At 38.3% G+C, this 17,216-nt stretch overlaps 1 protein-coding gene across 1 annotated transcript in view; it reads right to left on the minus strand.

Annotated features, from left to right (window-relative positions):
• Positions 1–17,216, minus strand: part of LOC150090433 (uncharacterized) — a 562,729-nt gene that overhangs the window by 511,081 nt on the left and 34,432 nt on the right. The window contains exons 8-21 of the mRNA XM_090389881.1: positions 14,908–15,029; positions 14,735–14,764; positions 12,786–12,855; positions 12,512–12,633; positions 12,367–12,393; positions 11,390–11,459; positions 10,958–11,079; positions 10,803–10,835; positions 7,313–7,382; positions 6,442–6,563; positions 6,268–6,297; positions 2,364–2,433; positions 1,501–1,622; positions 1,326–1,355 (exon numbers count right to left, since the gene is read on the minus strand). Coding sequence (XP_090246007.1) covers positions 1,326–1,355; positions 1,501–1,622; positions 2,364–2,433; positions 6,268–6,297; positions 6,442–6,563; positions 7,313–7,382; positions 10,803–10,835; positions 10,958–11,079; positions 11,390–11,459; positions 12,367–12,393; positions 12,512–12,633; positions 12,786–12,855; positions 14,735–14,764; positions 14,908–15,029 — 1,040 coding nt within the window. The remainder of the gene's footprint in view (positions 1–1,325; positions 1,356–1,500; positions 1,623–2,363; positions 2,434–6,267; positions 6,298–6,441; positions 6,564–7,312; positions 7,383–10,802; positions 10,836–10,957; positions 11,080–11,389; positions 11,460–12,366; positions 12,394–12,511; positions 12,634–12,785; positions 12,856–14,734; positions 14,765–14,907; positions 15,030–17,216) is intronic.

Consider the following 17,216-nt stretch of genomic DNA (forward strand, 5'->3'; position numbering starts at 1 on the left):
GGAGAGACTTTGTAAGAGATTCGTCAATAATTAACCTAAACCTAACTGCCCTCCTTTGATTGGAGTTAAGAAGCCTGAGGGAGGTCATGAGGAGGTACATTACTAGATGTGGAAACAATATTCCATGATAGGGCAAATTTAGATTTACACAGAGTTTGTAGCTGTTTAGAAGAAAAGTATCGCCGAGAGTGAAAGAAAGGCATATTTGTGATGGGCATATATCAGGAGAAATTATCCCTAATGCGGATGTGTGACCTTGATTAGATATCTGGATGTTGTTGAAGATAAGTAATGGAGCAGAAGAATCCTTTTTGAAAGATATAAGACAGGACTGAGTTTTAGAAGGATTGAAATCAACTGCGTTATCTTTGCGCCAATGGAGAATTACTCGGAAATCAGCATTCCACCCTGTATTTTCTCAAATTACAAGGTGGAATGCAACATACTAACATCAGCAAAACTATGGACAGGGTTTATAGTCAGTGGGAGAAGGCCTCATTAATATAAAAGAGGAAAAGAGTGGGAGAAGGTCTTATTAATATACAAGAGGAAAAGAGTGAAAGAAAGACCTGAGACTTGGCGAACACCAGCATTAGTGGAGAAGTAAAAAGATAGGCATCTTACCATCACCTTCAACAAGCGGTCAGAAAGAAAACTGGATATTCAATTTAAAAAAAAAAGAAAACAAAAAACGGTCAGCAATCCATAAGACGGAAGGTTATTTAGAAGAATTTATGCAAAACATGATCAAAAGCCTTTGAAATTTCAAGAGCACCTGCTTCAGTTTTGCCAAACTTTTCTATCGAATTTGTCGAAAGGTGAGTAACAAAAGCCAATATATCAGCAGTATATCGAACTGATGGAATCCATATTGGCGATCACTGATCAGATGGAAAGTAAACGGAAAGTGGAAAGGTTAGAATTTTATACCATCACTCCAGAACAGATAAATCAGCTATACATGTAAAGGTCTGAAGCATTGCAAGGACAGCTGTTTCAAAGCTATTGACGTGTCATTAGCTGGTGGATGAAATTTAAAGGATAAAGTTCAAAAAATATATAAAAATTTTGGAAATATTGGAAAGTATCAATAGGAAGTTTAACACTGGATGCATGCTCTAAATTTAGTTACTTTTTTGTGTACAAAATTAAGGAAGTGTTCGTGCTTTAGTGTTTTCCGTGTCATATTTATCACACGTCTAACTCTGGGATTATCTGAGTAACATAGATTCAAAGATTATGAAGATAATTGTAGATGGTATCTTATGAACTTGAAATAGGTTTGTTGTATCGTAAAATCTCTAATGACAGAAGTCTACACTCACCTGATGTATGTGGCGTTTTTTGGTCAGCACCTAATGAAAGAAAGGGAGAATGCTTTAATCTCTCACCAATAAAGAAAAAAAAAATAATATCACTATATTGTGCGTTAGAGACTTAAACCTGATTGTGAAATATCTCATAATGAATTAATTAAAGGTTCCCCAAAAGTGTACTTACTGATGCAGTCTGGAAACTCTCTGCCTGGATTCCATTCTCCTGTAATCCTGTTGCATTCGAGAACAACCTCTTGACTGCCATCTGGAAACTGATATCCCATCATGCATTTCCCTGTACATGTTCTGAAAACATCATGGCAGATATAAGAAAGGCGATTTTCAGAAATGACTATAGTTGTAAGTAGAATACAGTCGGTTTTATATTCATTCAATAGCTTTAATATTCATCGCAAGTCCAATGTTCGTCCATTTTTTAAGATCTTCTTTCCTTTCACTCGTATTCGTGCAATACCAGTGAAATGGAAGAACATCCCTACATCCACCAACCCATTGACATCTGTATCACAGGTCTATTTATATTTTCTCTCCAGTTCAACGAAATCAAAATTATGAAAGGAATAATAAATAACGAAAGTAAATAATCGCATTTTGAAATTGTTGAAGCAGTAAACAAATAATTATTTCTTTTAAATCTTTTCTAGTCTCGCGATTTCAACAGTATCGAAACTACTATAGTGGGTCCTCTGATGCTTCATGAGCATTCAGGAGAAAGGGTGGCCGCTCTAAATTCTCACATGTGAACGTATTTATTTATTCGCTGTTTATCTTGCTTCCTGTTGATGTCCTTAATCGTGGAATATATTTCTTACGTCATGTTTAAGGAAGCAAGGTGAACAGTGAAGGAGTAAATACGGTATTGAGATAAATTAACACACAATACTAATGCCCTGTAATTATTCTTCAAAATATTAAATTTAAAGAGAATGAGGAACAATATTTTTGCAGGATGTTGAAAAGACAAGTACTCGCTATGAAAAAAGATAAGTATTTTTTGTTTTGTATTTTAAACGAGTGGAAACTTACAGGCTACTGGTCCTTCCGGTGCACGAATAGGATCCAGCCATGGGTGGTTGTGGCTTCCCGCAGTCACCTCCTGAAACAAATATTCAAATGATGTACAGACAATACAACAGTTATTAATGGGCATCAAATGTTCTCTGCTATTTGTTGATTGATAAACGGAGAGGGAACTGCAAGTTTATTTTAAATTATTGCGCAAAGTTTCAATAAAAATTTAAATAATTTATAACTAATTAATTGAAATGAAGTGATAAGAATTTAAAAAGTAAACAAATTTAAAAATACTTGTTGGTATTAGTACCGTGTACCTTGACGGTTGTACTTTTAGAAGACAGAAGGTACTTGTTGATATTACACTTGAATTCCCACTGATTGTAATTTTCTGGATATGTGTGTGAAAGTTATTGTTATTATTATTATTATTATTATTATTATTATTATTATTATTATTATTATTAACAGCTACAAAACAGCAATCAAACGTGCCTGATGGTGCAGCTACAAAGCATTATTGCACAGCTTCAAAGCAGAATCTTGGAATATACATTTCCAAAGTAAAGCGAAAAGTAAATGTACTAATGATGAGGTTAGCGGATAAGGTTAGCAATTTCAGTTGCCTCTTGAAGTGTCCAGGGGTGTCAAATATCTCCAGATTTGCTTCGTTTATTGATCTTGCAGTCCTGTTATATAAGTTGTAGTATCCATAATTTCTTCTCGCATAGGATGGTTTCAGCAGTGGATGGTTTCTTAAATCTCTTGTCTGTGCGTTGATATTTATTTGTGAGACGAGATGAGGGCAATTCAGGGTATCATTTAACAGCTGGTTAAGAAGGAGTAAGTCATCTTTATCTCTTCTTTCTTCCAGCGTTTCAAGTTCAAAGAATACACACCACTCTTGGTAACATTTCTCATTGTATTCAAGGCCACTTTTAAAGCAAACGTACTGGATTGCTGCTCTCTTTTGAATATTTTTCAATTTCTAATTTTTGGTAAGTTGCATGTGGGGACCAGACCTGTGAAGCAAATTCTAGGGCCTTCCTAGCATAGATTTTGTTGAGAAAGATGAAGTTTCAATTGATGGAAGTCTCGGTTAATTATTTTCAGGAAACTTAGTTTTTTGCTTGCTGCCTTCACAATGTTTGAGAAATGAACATCAAAGGAAAATGATTCTTTAATAAAGATACCAAAATTTTTGGCTGTACTAGCTTTTTTGATTGTCTTGTTGTTGATACGATAAGAAAAATTAAGTTTGTTTTTCTTGTGTGCATTAGCAAAGCTCATCAGCTCACACTTATTTTCATTGACTGCCATTTTGTTCCCCTTCAGCCAATGAATAACTCGTTGAAGAGCTTCGTTTAGGATGATGCAGTCATTGGTACTGCGAATTGCTTTATAGTTTTTATGTCGTCTGCAAATATTTTGATTTTGATTTGGTAGTCTCCAAGGATGCTTGGCAGGTCGTTGATGTAGACAAGAAATAATAGCGGGCCTAAGGATGAACCCTGTGAGACGCCAATTTCAGGTTGGAAAGGATATGAGATTTTACCTTTAAATGTCACGGACATTTCTCTACTTTCCAAGTAGTTTGAATATAGTTTAGTGCCTGTCCTCTGAGACCATAGCGATGCAGTTTATTGATTAGTCTCTGATGGACTACCTTGTCGAAGGCTTTGCTTAAATCGAGAAAGATGGAGGCTTAAATCTGTGCAGATGGAACGATCCTTGATAAATACGTGAAAGTAATCTTGCAAATTAACTTTCATTCTTGTGTTTTTCATTGTAGTGTTTTAGGCGCATCAACAGCTTAGGCCATATTGCAATCTATGTTGCGCTGGTGGATTGCACAGTTGGTATAATCACTGTCCTCCCCAAACCGGGGGGGGGGGCGGGGGCGGAAAGACCTGAGTTCAAATTGCATCAATGAATGATGCTAGCAATTTTTATAGGTCGTTTTAACAAGGTGGTTGAGTAAGTCGGTCTCCGAAGACGAAAGCATAATTTTTCTCCCGAAAATTCTGGTTTTTCATACAGAAAACAGCAAAATGAATAACAGAACATATGCAATTTTAAGACATATTATATACAACGCAAGATGGCCTAAGTTACTGATGCACCTACAAAACTCTACAACAACCAGCGTCGTATGCGCAAATTGCGTGTGATCTGTGGTCGAGTTGCTGTTTGCTAGACGAATAACTCGATTCTCCGAGAGAACAAAATACCATGCTACTCTCGCCTGAGACCAACTAATTCAGACATGTTGCGAAAAGACCTATAAAACTTCCTCGCGTGATTGACGGGACTCGAACTTAGGTTTTTTCGATCCGATGTGCGGAGGACAGTGGGTATACCAACTGTTGTACTGACGAGGACTATATGTGAAGGGAGGATGTTTTAGAAAAGAGAAATTGAAGGATTAATGAGGAAGAAGAAAAGTTGGTTCTCTGAGTTCGGAGTTGGACAGTGAATGGTGCTGACTGGTTGTAGCACAAGTTCGGAGTGTTTTAGAAGACAGAGGGGAAATTATCGAAGCCATTTCAGACGAACAGTGCCCAAGGAAGCATCTACAGAAAAGGCACCAGCAGAAACAGGACGTCTAGGTAACAGAGAGTGGAGAGACTTTGTAAGATATGAGTCAATAATTAACTAAACCTAACTGCCCTCCTTTGATTGGAGTCACGTAGCTTGAGAAATCATGAGGGGGGCCCAGCACTAAATGCGGAAACAATATTCCATGATAGGACGAATTTGAGATTTACACAGAGTTTGTATCAATTTAGAAGAAAAGTAACGCCGAGAGCAAAAGAAAGGAATATTTGTAATGTGCTTATGTCAAGAGAGATTAGAAGTCATAATCCCTAATAGGGATGTGTGATCTTGTCCAGATATCTTGGTGTTGTTGATGATAAGTAATGGAGAAGAACAATCCTTTTTTGCGAGATATAAGACAGGACTGACTGAGTTTTATAAGGATCGAAATCAACTGCGTTATCTTTGCCCCACTGGAGAATTACTCGGAAATCAGCATTCCGCCTTGTAGTTCCTTAAACTATAAGGTGGAATGCAACATACTAACATCAGCAAAACTATCGACACGGTTTATAGTCAGTGGGAGAAGGTCATTAATATACAGGAGGAAAAGAGTGTGAGAAAGATCTGAACCTTGGCGAACACCAGCATTAGTGGAGAAGTAAAAAGATAGGCATCTTACCATCACATTCAGCGGACGGTCAGAGAGAAAACTGGATATCCAATTTAAAAAAAAACAAAGAAAACAAAAAACGGCCAGCAATCCATAAGACGGACGGTTATTTAGGAGACTTTATGCAAAACATGATCAAAAGCCTTTGAAATTTCAAAAGCAACTGCTTCAGTTTCACCAAACTTCTCGATCGAATTTGTCGAAAGGTGAGTAACTAAAGCCAATAAATATATCAGCAGTATATCCAACTGATGGAATCCATATTGGCGATCACTGATCAGATGGAAAGTAAAAACTGATCTGATGGAAAGTGGAAAATTTAGAATTTTAAAGCATTACTCCAGAACAGATGAATCCGCTATACATGTAAAGATCTGAAACATTGCCAGGACAGCTGTTTCAAAGCTATTGACGTGTCATTAGTTGGCGGATGAAATTTAAAGGATAAAGTTCAGAAAATATTGGAAAGTATCAATAGGAAGTTTAACACTGGATGCATGCTCTAAATTTAGTTACTTTTTTGTGTACAAAATTCAGGAAATGTTCGTGCTTTAGTGTCTGCCGTGTCATATTTATCACACGTCTAACTCAGGGATTATTTGAGTAAGATTCAAAGATTATGAAGATAATTATAAATGGTATCTTATGAACTTGAAATAGGTTTGTTGTATCGTAAAATCTCTAATGACAGAAGTCTACACTCACCTGATGTATGTGGCGTTTTTTGGTCAGCACCTAATGAAAGAAAGGGAGAATGCTTTAATCTCTCACCAATAAAGAAAAAAAAATAATATCACTATATTGTGCGTTAGAGACTTAAACCTGATTGCGAAATATCTCATAATGAATTAATTAAAGGTTCCCCCAAAGTGTACTTACTGATGCAGTCTGGAAACTCTCTGCCTGGATTCCATTCTCCTGTGATCCTGTTGCATTCGAGGACAACCTCTTGACTGCCATCTGGAAACTGATATCCCATCATGCATTTCCCTGTACATGTTCTGAAAACATCATGGCAGATATAAGAAAGGCGATTTTCAGAAATGACTATAGTTGTAAGTAGAATACAGTCGGTTTTATATTCATTCAATTGCTTTAATATTCATCGCAAGTCGAATGTTCGTCCAATTTTTTAGATCTTTCCTTTCACTCGTATTCGTGCAATACCAGTGAAATGGAAGAACATCCCTACATCCACCAACCCATTGACATCTGTATCACAGGTCAATTGATATTTTCTCTCCAGTTCAACGAAATCAAAATTATGAAAGGAATAATAAATAATGAAAGCAAATAATCCCATTTTGAAATTGTTGAAGCAGTAAACAAATAATTATTTCTTTTAAATCTTTTCTAGTCTGGCGATTTCAACAGTATCGAAACTACTATAGTGGGTCCTCTGATGCTTCATGAGTTGGCATGAGCATTCAGGAGAAAGGGTGGCCGCTTTAAATTCTCACATGTGAACGTATTTATTTATTCACTGTTCATCTTGTTTCCTGTTGATGTTCTTAATTGTGGAATATATTTCTTACGTCATGTTTAAGGAAGCAAGGTGAATAGTGAACGAGTAAATACGGTATTGAGATAAATTAACACACAGTACTAATGATCTGTAATTATTCTGCAAAATATTAAATTTAATGAAAATGAGGAACAAAATTTTTGTAGGATGTTAAAAAGAAAACGTACTCGCTATGAAAAAAGATCAGTATTTTTTGTTTTGTAATTTTAATGAGTGGAAACTTACAAGCTACTGGTACTTCCGGTGCACGAATAGGATCCAGCCATTGGTGGTCGTGGCTTTCCACAATCGGCTCCTGAAAAACAAGATCAAATCAATGCATGTTCCAAACGGTAACAAAAAGAGCTCTATTTGGTGAACAAACAAGCCAAATAATTTTTTTGATATTTTATTTTTTGGGATCACCATTCTAGCGTTATGTAAGATCCGCACTGATCTGCTGAAAAAATACTCCTTTGATAGACGCAGCCATGAAAATCTAACAGTGGACGGATCGATGCTAGTGAAGGCCCTTTCTGATCTCATTACACAAACACTCTCAGGGATCAAGAACAGGCACCACGACAAAACTAACCATCCTTGGACCCAACAAAACTGGCTCTCACCCAGATACAAGACTTTCCTTTGGGACTCAACTAGCATAATAAAGGACTCGCAGAACCCGACCCAAGAAAGCGAAGGAACCCACTCAAGATTAATACCAAGGACCTGACAAACCACAGATGGACTCCAAACACCGGACTACACGGATGGGATTTATCCCGCGAATGACCTTATAATTGGTCTGATCCCTGCTGGGAACAGACTGGGACAACCGGAGAGATTGCACCTCTGTTGCCAAATGCTATTGGGCGATCTGAATAGGGTGCTCTAACCCTATTCACTTTTAATTACCAAACCCCTGGCAGGTGGGAGGAGACTTCTTTTTTTTTCTTCTCAGTTCTCTGCCGTGTTTTTTTTTTTTTTTCCTTAGCCACGCTCCCTTGCGTGGCCCTTTGCCTCCACTCCCCGGGCGGGAGGGGGAGGTGACTTCTAGGCTCCCCCCCTCGCCGCCCCTCTCTTTCCTCTGGTGGGGCATGTGCCTGCTCCACCGATTTGGGTGGTAATCTTTTCTATGAATCACTTATTTCTGTCTTTTCCGGTTTTTTTTTATTATTATTTTTTTTATTTATTACTATTTTATTTATTTATTTTTATTATTTTTTTTTAAGGTCTTAGCCACTGAAATCTCAGGAAATTAGGTAGCAGGACCTGTCAGAGTAAATAACTATAATAGTGGTGTACCTGGTCTGCCTCCACGAGGCAGAGTGTGGACAACGTTGGGTCCCATTAGGGGCCCAGCGGCTAAATGACCAGAGGAACAACGGTACACGACACTACACATTTACAAAATCCATACACTTTTAAACCTCTGGCCTCAACAGTGTTCTGTTTGACACCCACAATGTATAGCACGCGGTGATGGGGGGAACCCCTGGTGCCACTAAACACACTCTATGCACCTATTGATCTACTAATCAAATTCAAAATTATATTTTTATTTATTTATTTTTTTTGTTAGTTATTGGCGCATCGGCTTCTGTGGCTATAATGCACCTCCCAAGGTTTTTGCAGTACTCTAATCCATGCCCGAGGTGGGATTCGAACCAGCGACCTTTGGGTTGCTAGGCAGGCACTTTACCCACCTGGCTAGACCGGTCGGCATTCAAAATTCTGAACTCTACGTTGATAAGCAGTTTGAGCGAACTGAAGTATAATTTTATGTATATTTAAGGATTACCGTATTTATTGGCATAATTTTCTCTCCAACCGGTTTTAGTCTTAGTCTTATCAGGCAATTTTCTTATGTACTCATATCTTTAAGGATATACCTAAGGAGCTTCAGTATATCTGAATAAAGCACTTCCGAAACTTTGTCCCATCGGTTTGCAATGTTTTCATTTTCCTCAAGTTTCATGCTGTTTTGTCCTGATAGCAGTTTTAAGGCACTTGGTGGTTAGTGTGCCAATTAAATTGTATGATGTACCCATGAATATAAACGCTCTTTCAAGAATACACCGATGTTGTTCCGTGTTTTATGACTCAAGTGGTGCGTTGGCTAAATTTCTCCTTTCAAGAATGTAATGCACCAATCTTCGACACCAATGTGGTGTAAATAATCAATGGCAGGATATTTTTGTTGGAACAGGATAATTTAGCATTAGCATTAGTAGAGGCATATGATGCTAGAAAGCAAGCTTATACAGCATCAGCCAAAAAAAAAAAAACAAAACTTCCATTTCACCCCTCCGTTCGTTCGAAATACCTGTCCAGCTGAGCCTTAAATTTATTTAGGCTATCAACTTCCACAACAAGCGATAGAAGTCTGTTCCACCAACCAACTACCCGCTGGCTAAAGGAAAATTTCCACACATCTATCCTACATCTGTCTTTTCTCAATCTGAAGTTATGCCCTCTCAGGTGATTATTCTGAGCGAGAGGAAGAATCCCATCAGGATTGAGCATACTCAAACCATTCAAGGCTTTATACACCTCAATCAGATCACCTCGCCGGTGCCTAGTCTCCAGACACTGTAATTTGCAAAACTTAAGCCTTTCTTCATAAGAGCAACCCTTTGTTCCATTCACTAATCTTGCTGCCCTTCTCTGTACTCGTTCCAGCAGCTCTACATCCTTCTTGAAATGAGGCCTCCAGACCTGTATACAGTACTCTAGGTGTGGCCTGACCATTGCCTTATACAAGGGAATGATCACCTCCTTATCCCTGCTAGAAAAATTCCTGTATATCATTGACAAGACACCATGAGCTACCCTTGCAGCCCGTCTCATATCTGCCTGTACAATTACCCCCAGGTCCTTTTCATTCTCTATCAATGGCAGTGTAGTACCACAGAGTTGATACGTTGCTCTGGGGTTGCTATTTCCCATATGTAGTACTTTACATTTGTCAATGTTAAACTTCATTTGTCACCTCTCAGCCCATCTGCTGAACCTTTCCAGATCCTGTTGCAGCAGCAAAGCGTCAGTAGTGTCCTTAACAACCCTGCCAACCTTTGTATCGTCTGCAAACTTGGACATTAAGCTTGATATACCATCATCAATATTATTTATGAATACAGAAAGCAATAATGGACCCAAAACTGAACCCTGAGGCACTCCACTAATAACATTAATCCACGATGAGCAGTGTCCATTGATTACCACTCTCTGTCTTCTCCCCCTCAACCATCCCTTTATCCATAGCAGCAATTTGCCTCCAATGCCACGCTGCTCCAATTTGTGCAGCAGTCTTCCATGTGCAACAGTGTCAAAAGCCTTTCTAAGATACAAGTATATAATATCAAAGTTATTCCCTGCATCCAGTTCTTTTGTGACCACATCATAGTATCCAATCAAATTGGTCAGGCAAGACTTCCCCTTAACAAAACCATGCTGTTTCCGAGCTATAACTGAAGTCTTGTCTAGATGATCCTGCAGTGCTTCTTTAACCAGTTTGCTTCAATCAAACCTCCCCAATTTGGGGAGGTTTGATTGTAGAAGTCTGAAAAATGCATTCTTTACACTGCTATACTTTAGTTACAGTTCAGAAATGTTCTTGGAATGAGCATTTCAAGATTGTCTAATTAATATCAACACAAAATCAATAGCAGGTTTGCTTTTCCCATTATAAAAAGCTACCTAAAACAATGATGACAGAGGGATACATTATACTTACTGGTCGCATGTGGCGCCATCGGCTGGTCTGCCCCTGAATTGAGAAAATGAAAAATGACCTTATTCATTAGTAAGCCACGTGATTTTGCTGTTGTTTTATGGAATAATCAATAGTTTATGACCATTTAAAACTGCGCATTCTCGAAGTGTACTTACTAATGCATTCGGGGAACTCGTTCCCTGAATTCCACTCGCCAGTGATCCTGTTGCACTCCAAGATAAGCTCTGCACTGCCGTCCGGAAACTGGTATCCCATCATGCACTTCCCAGTACACGTCCTGTAAACATCAAATCGGACTTAAGAAAACTCACCTAAGGAAACACGCTACTCAAAGTTCCATCCACCAATTTTACTTCCATTAAGCTCAAATGTGAAAGTTATATTTCAAGGTTTCTACGATTAGAAATGATATCCAATCTGCCCAATATTTTACCAGACCTTTAGGTTTCCAATTGGTTTCAATTCCGACACCCCATGTGGTTCAGATTTAGAATTTGAGTTTATTGAAAGTAAAACGCTGGATTCCCTATTGTTGGTTTGAAGTTCTGAAAGTACACAGAGATATGAGCTACAAAATAGAAACTTACATGCTATTACTTGTCCCGGTGCAGGAGTACGACCCGCCCATGGGTGGTTTTGGCCTTCCACAGTCTCCTCCTGAAAGAAAGAAGACAGTTTACTCCTGTTGTTGGATTGGAAAATACATGAAAATAAAACGATATGTAAAAACAATTTTTTTTTTTTGTTTTTACATATCGTAAAGCAGAAATCCGCTACTCCTAAGAGAAGGGTATGGGTTGAAGGTCACTTGTTTGTGATATGAGTAGAAACATTCTCATTAATATCGATTAATTAGTTAAATAATTAATGAATTTATTGAGGTTAGGTTAGAGTATGGATTATGCGAGATAAGGTACTCATTGCTATACATTACATAGGAAACTAAAAATATGCGCTATCAGAGAGCTATATTTTTTACCTAGGTTCAAAACTCCTGATGTTAGGTCAAATATAAGGACTTCTTGTATTATATAACTGTTATAGAATAAAGATTATATCTAGTATTTATGCGACTTTTCAATCACAAATTTTAAATGCGGGATATATTTCCATCCTCACATACCTATTAATGGTATACCAAAACACTATGTGCAGCGACTCTAACCATCTCCTCTGGAACCATTTGAATAAGACACTTTTGAGAAAATAACGAAGTGTTTACATTATGTTCTTTGTCTTGACCGTCTGGGGACACTTTTCTCCCTCTAGTGACAGTGACACAACCTGGGCTTATGCTCTTAAGAAACAACTTCGTTTATCCGAAGAGGATATTTGAGGAGGATAAATATTGAAACTGTTGAACATAAAATAATAAATTATTTAAAAAATATTTCTCGTTTTTTCTTTTTAGCCACACTCCATTGAGTTGAGTTAATCGTGTTTGTACAGGTGGTTCTAGAGGAGATAGAAAATGATTTCACGAGATATTCTTGCTGCATGGACATAAACCCACGCAGTACAGAATCTGGAATAGCGCTATATGCCGAGATAAAAACGTACTCACTTGTTTGTGATGTCTGTTGACCCGCTCCTATAAAAGAAAACAAAGGCTGTTTTATCCTTCCAAAAATAAAAACCTGTTTCATCTGAATTGATAATCTACTCTGATTTAAAACTAAACACGATAACCATTACAAAGGTGCACTTACTCATGCAGTTAGGGAAGTTCTTCCCTGGATTCCATTCCCCAGTGATCCTGTTACATTCTAGGACAATTTCAGAACTGCCGTCTGGAAACTGGTATCCCGTCATGCACTTTCCGGTACACGTCCTGCAAACATTGCACAGTATGTAAGAAAATACCATTTATAAACAATTCGTTTGATCACCACTTTTCAAATGATTGGAGACGACCTGATATTTGATTGGCTATTTCATTTATAAAACATTCATCAAACTAAGCAGAACGGAATGATAACTTACATGCTACTGCTTCCTCCACTGCATGAGTAAGACCCACCCATGGGTGGTCGGGGTTTTCCGCAGTCACCTCCTGAAAGAAACATTCAAAGGTTTAATCAAAGCAGGATTAAAAAGACTTCTTTTAGGTTTAAAATATATAGGTTGCAAAAATTTCCTTGTTCGCTGTATTCTAAATTAGTAAATTGAGGATTGTCTTGCTGGTGTTGCAACCAAAAACGAATTTCAGCCCCTATATGAAAACGCTATGATTCCAGTACTCAAGATGGAACATAAATTTCTTTAAAAGAACGCTGAAATTTGTAGATAAGAAAATACATATTCACCTCCCTCCTCAAGTAGATATCGAGCTGACCTTTGAATTTCTTCAAACTGTCAGCCTCAACTATCTGCGGACGCAACTTGTTCCAGTAATCAACGAATTGTTGGATAAAACTTTTTACAATTTAGTTTAAACCTCTTCTCCTGTAATTTGAATTTATGGTACCTACTTCTAGAATTCTTTATAACAATGAAAATTAAACTTTCATTCATTTTACTAATCCCTCTCAGAGCCCTTATAAACCTTAATCAGGCCCCCCTCTAAGATGTCTGCTTGCCAATCTCTTCAGCCCACATAATCGAAGTCTTTCCTGGTACGCTCTTCCTTTTGCCGATCGAACTCTTTCAACATGCTCGACGGCTTTTTTTTTTCAGATGAGGTCGCCATACTTGGATACAATATTCCAAATACGGTCTTGCAATTGCCTTGTACAGTTGGATTGTGACCTCCGATTATGACCTCAGTTTCATACATGACACATGTACCTCGCAATACCTAAAAGGGCTGGAAGTGTATGGAGAAGCTATTTAATATTTACTTGAGTAAAAGATTGCTTTTATCAACCTAAACGTCCTTTAGATTCTCTAAACACATAGAAATCATTCGGCGACAGGTCTGGACTGTATGGTGAATGTGTTCTAATACTTTATAATTAAATTTATTGATTTTCAGTTCTCATTAGTGTCATTTGGAGTTTTAAGAGTGCATTATAAATGGCGTGCGCGTGAAGCACAATGGTTATAATCACTCATGGAGTAAAAAAGACCCAGGGCTCGAATCCTGTCAATGATGAGAGAGATTTTTATGCGTTTTTTACACTCTGTGGCTGAGTTAGTTGGTCTTGGGCTTGAATAGCAAGGGTTTTCCCCCAGAAGTTCAAGTTTTTCGTGCACCAAAACTGCCAAATCGAACAGGGAACACAAACAATATGTGGACATATTACATATGACACGGGTAGTTTGAGTTCGTTCTCAGGTTGTCATAATATGACAAATTTTGTTTTTATCATTGTAAATAAGGAAGTTCTAGTCCACATCAATCGCGACTGCAGTTAGGTTATCTTAGGTTTAAGAGAACAGAATTCCCCGTGAGTAACTGCAGGTTTTTCATCCTGCAAAACATTCGAATCGCAGGTGAGGAAATATGCGCGTTGCTACTAAGAAATTACAAAACACAGATATGAGGAAAAAGCTACAGTGTTGTTAAATTAATAAGCTGAAAACTAATGTGTACCTTCTAGGTCCACGCACGTACTCTCTGTAATTTTCATATCTTCCAGACATTAACAGAAGCACTTCTTGTCAAATGAGGAAATCAAGGCGTTTGCGTATTAATCATTCCCAGGTCAGCAAAAAGAATTTTTCTGTGGAATATTAAACTCAATGCTTCGACGCCAGAATTTAGTAATGTGGACCTGATGGGGAATGATACTATTTGCTTAATGAATTATTAAAGCTGGATTTTATCAGACCTAATTTTAGCTTAAAAAGTAGCGTTTAATAACACGTGGATGCAGAAATACTCTTATCAAAACAAAAACCTATCATTAGCATACTTTTGAATTCCAAAAATATTTATAAAGGTTGCGATAATTAGCAGTTCCCTAGTACGAAACAGAATTATTACTCACGTGTTGTATGAGACATCTGTTGATCTCCTCCTATTTAAAAAAAGAAAAGAAAGAAGATCGCTTTAGTCTTCACGTAGATAAAAACCTGTTTATTTTAATCGGATTTATAGTTCGCCTTATTTGGCTTTACAGGAAAAAAAATTTAAAGAAAGATATTGCAAAATTTCACTTACTAGTGCAATCGGGAAACTCTCCCGTTGGATTCCAATCACCAGTGATACGGTTGCATTCCAGAATCATCTCGGAACTGCCATCTGGAAACTGATATCCCATTGAGCACTGTCCCGTACATCTCCTGCAAATAACACATTAAACGTAAGAAAACTCGTGTCGTCCATCGCTTTTTTCATAATTGAACTTTGAAAAGTGGATTATGTTTTGTGCTCTTTCGATCAGTGTACAGATGGAGGACGAATAACCGAACTAAATAGGAATTTATTCCAACTTGAATAATCGAGTTCGGATTTTGAAACAGATTTCTCATTTTTTTATGTCCAGAATTAGTGATTACCCTGCTCCGTGGCTGATTGCAAATCTCACTGGGTAACTGTAGCGCCATATGGATTAGAGTCGAGAAAGACCACGCTAAAACTATCAGAATTTTAAAAGAACGAAATGAGAACAGGCATGTATTTATTCTTATTCGCAACAGTGTATGGATTCTTCTATGCTTAGTTTCTGTGAGAGAAAATCAACGAGTTTCACGAAAACAGAAATCGTAAGGTCAACAATCACTTCCACACCACAAAGAAATTAATTAATAGACCGACAGGAGAAACAAAAGAAATCAATTTTGAATAAATAATAATAACGAGGACAGAGACGAGGTCATGATATCCAGAATAGAGGACGAGTGGAAGAAGGCCCTAACAGAATTCAAAGGAATGGACCCCACAAAGATCCCCGTGATACCGAAGCAGAAGCCGAATAGAACCTTGTGGAGAGTCACAGACCACTTCAATCTTCAAATAATACCACATGACCTCAACAACAATGGTGCAACACTGGAGGCCATCCACACAGCCATATTTTGTGCTGCTACTAGGATTAGTGGAAGAGAAACGAGAGACCAGCAGCAGAATAACCGAAAACAAAAGGAACCGCCATCTTGGGAAAGAAGACTTCAGTAGAAGAGAGAAGAATTAAGAGTCAAGTTAGATCAAATGACCCAGTACCAACAGGTAATAGGAGTAAGAAATTGATTGGAAAAGTGAAAAGCATTCTCAAGAGAGACTGTCCACAGCAAATGCGAGACAAAAACACAGAGAATAGGAGAGTACTTGGACACACTGAAGCAGAACTTTCTCGCACTCAGCAAGAGCCTACACCGATACAAAGAGAGCTTCCAGAGGAAAATAAATAACCGAATCTTCGATGAGGACCAAAGAGCCTTCACATGAGTCTCAGAGAAGACTGGAAAGAAGGGAACAAACCACCCGAGCAGAAGACGATTGAGTTCTGGGGCAACATATGGAGCAGAGAAGTAAGACATATCAGCAGAGTCCCCTGGATAGAACTAGAACGCAGGAAAACCAAGGACGTAAAGAGATGAGAGAGTGGGAGATTCGGGAGGAAGAGGAAAAACAGACCATCAGGAACTCTCACAACTGGAGAACTCCAGTAATATAATAATAAGGCCCGGGTTCGAATCCCGTCGATGGGGTTTTTTTTCGTCCAGAAAAACGGGCAAATCGACCAGAGAACACATGCAATTTACAGACATGAACACGAGTTAATGAAATTAATTACGGGTGACCCTAATATAATAATTTAATTTTTTTAATGATAAGGCACCCAGAGACAATCCCGAAGTTTTTTCACACAAGGAATCACATATCTGAAGCCTAAAGACGAAGATACAAGAAACCCGGAGAAATATAGGCCAATCACCTGCCTCTCAACAATGTACTGGATTCTGACCAGCTGCATAACCACGAAGATATGAGACCACTTGGAGAGCCAGAACATAATGTCCGAACAGCAGAAAGGATGCAAGCGGCTGAGCAAATGATGCAAGAAACAATTAACCATAGATACCGCGGTTATGGAGCAAGCCTACAAATAGCGCCGTAACATGTACACAGCCTACATCGATTACCGCAAGGCCTTCGACTCCGTGCCTCATAGCTGGCTAACAGAGGCGCTGAACATCTACAAAGTCAATCCGATAGTGACAAACTTCCTAGGAGAAACGATGGCGAAATAGGGTACCACCATTAAGGTTGAGAACATCACAACCAGACCAATCCTATCAGGAGAGGAATCTTTCAGGGAGATGCCCTGAGCCCACTGTGGTTCTATCTAGCATTTAACCAGCTATCAACCATGCTCAACAGCAGCAAGTACGTATATAAACTCAAATAAGGAAGGAAGAACCTGTACACCCTTACCCACCTGATGAACACAGACGACATCAAGCTCTACACGGCAATCGAGAAGCAACTCCAGCAACTACTCTGGATCACCGAAGAAAACAGCAATG

The sequence above is a fragment of the Mastigoproctus giganteus genome, chromosome 2 (assembly GCF_048544385.1).
Source record: "Mastigoproctus giganteus isolate SK-2022 chromosome 2, ASM4854438v1, whole genome shotgun sequence".
Lineage (NCBI taxonomy): Eukaryota > Metazoa > Arthropoda > Arachnida > Uropygi > Thelyphonidae > Mastigoproctus > Mastigoproctus giganteus.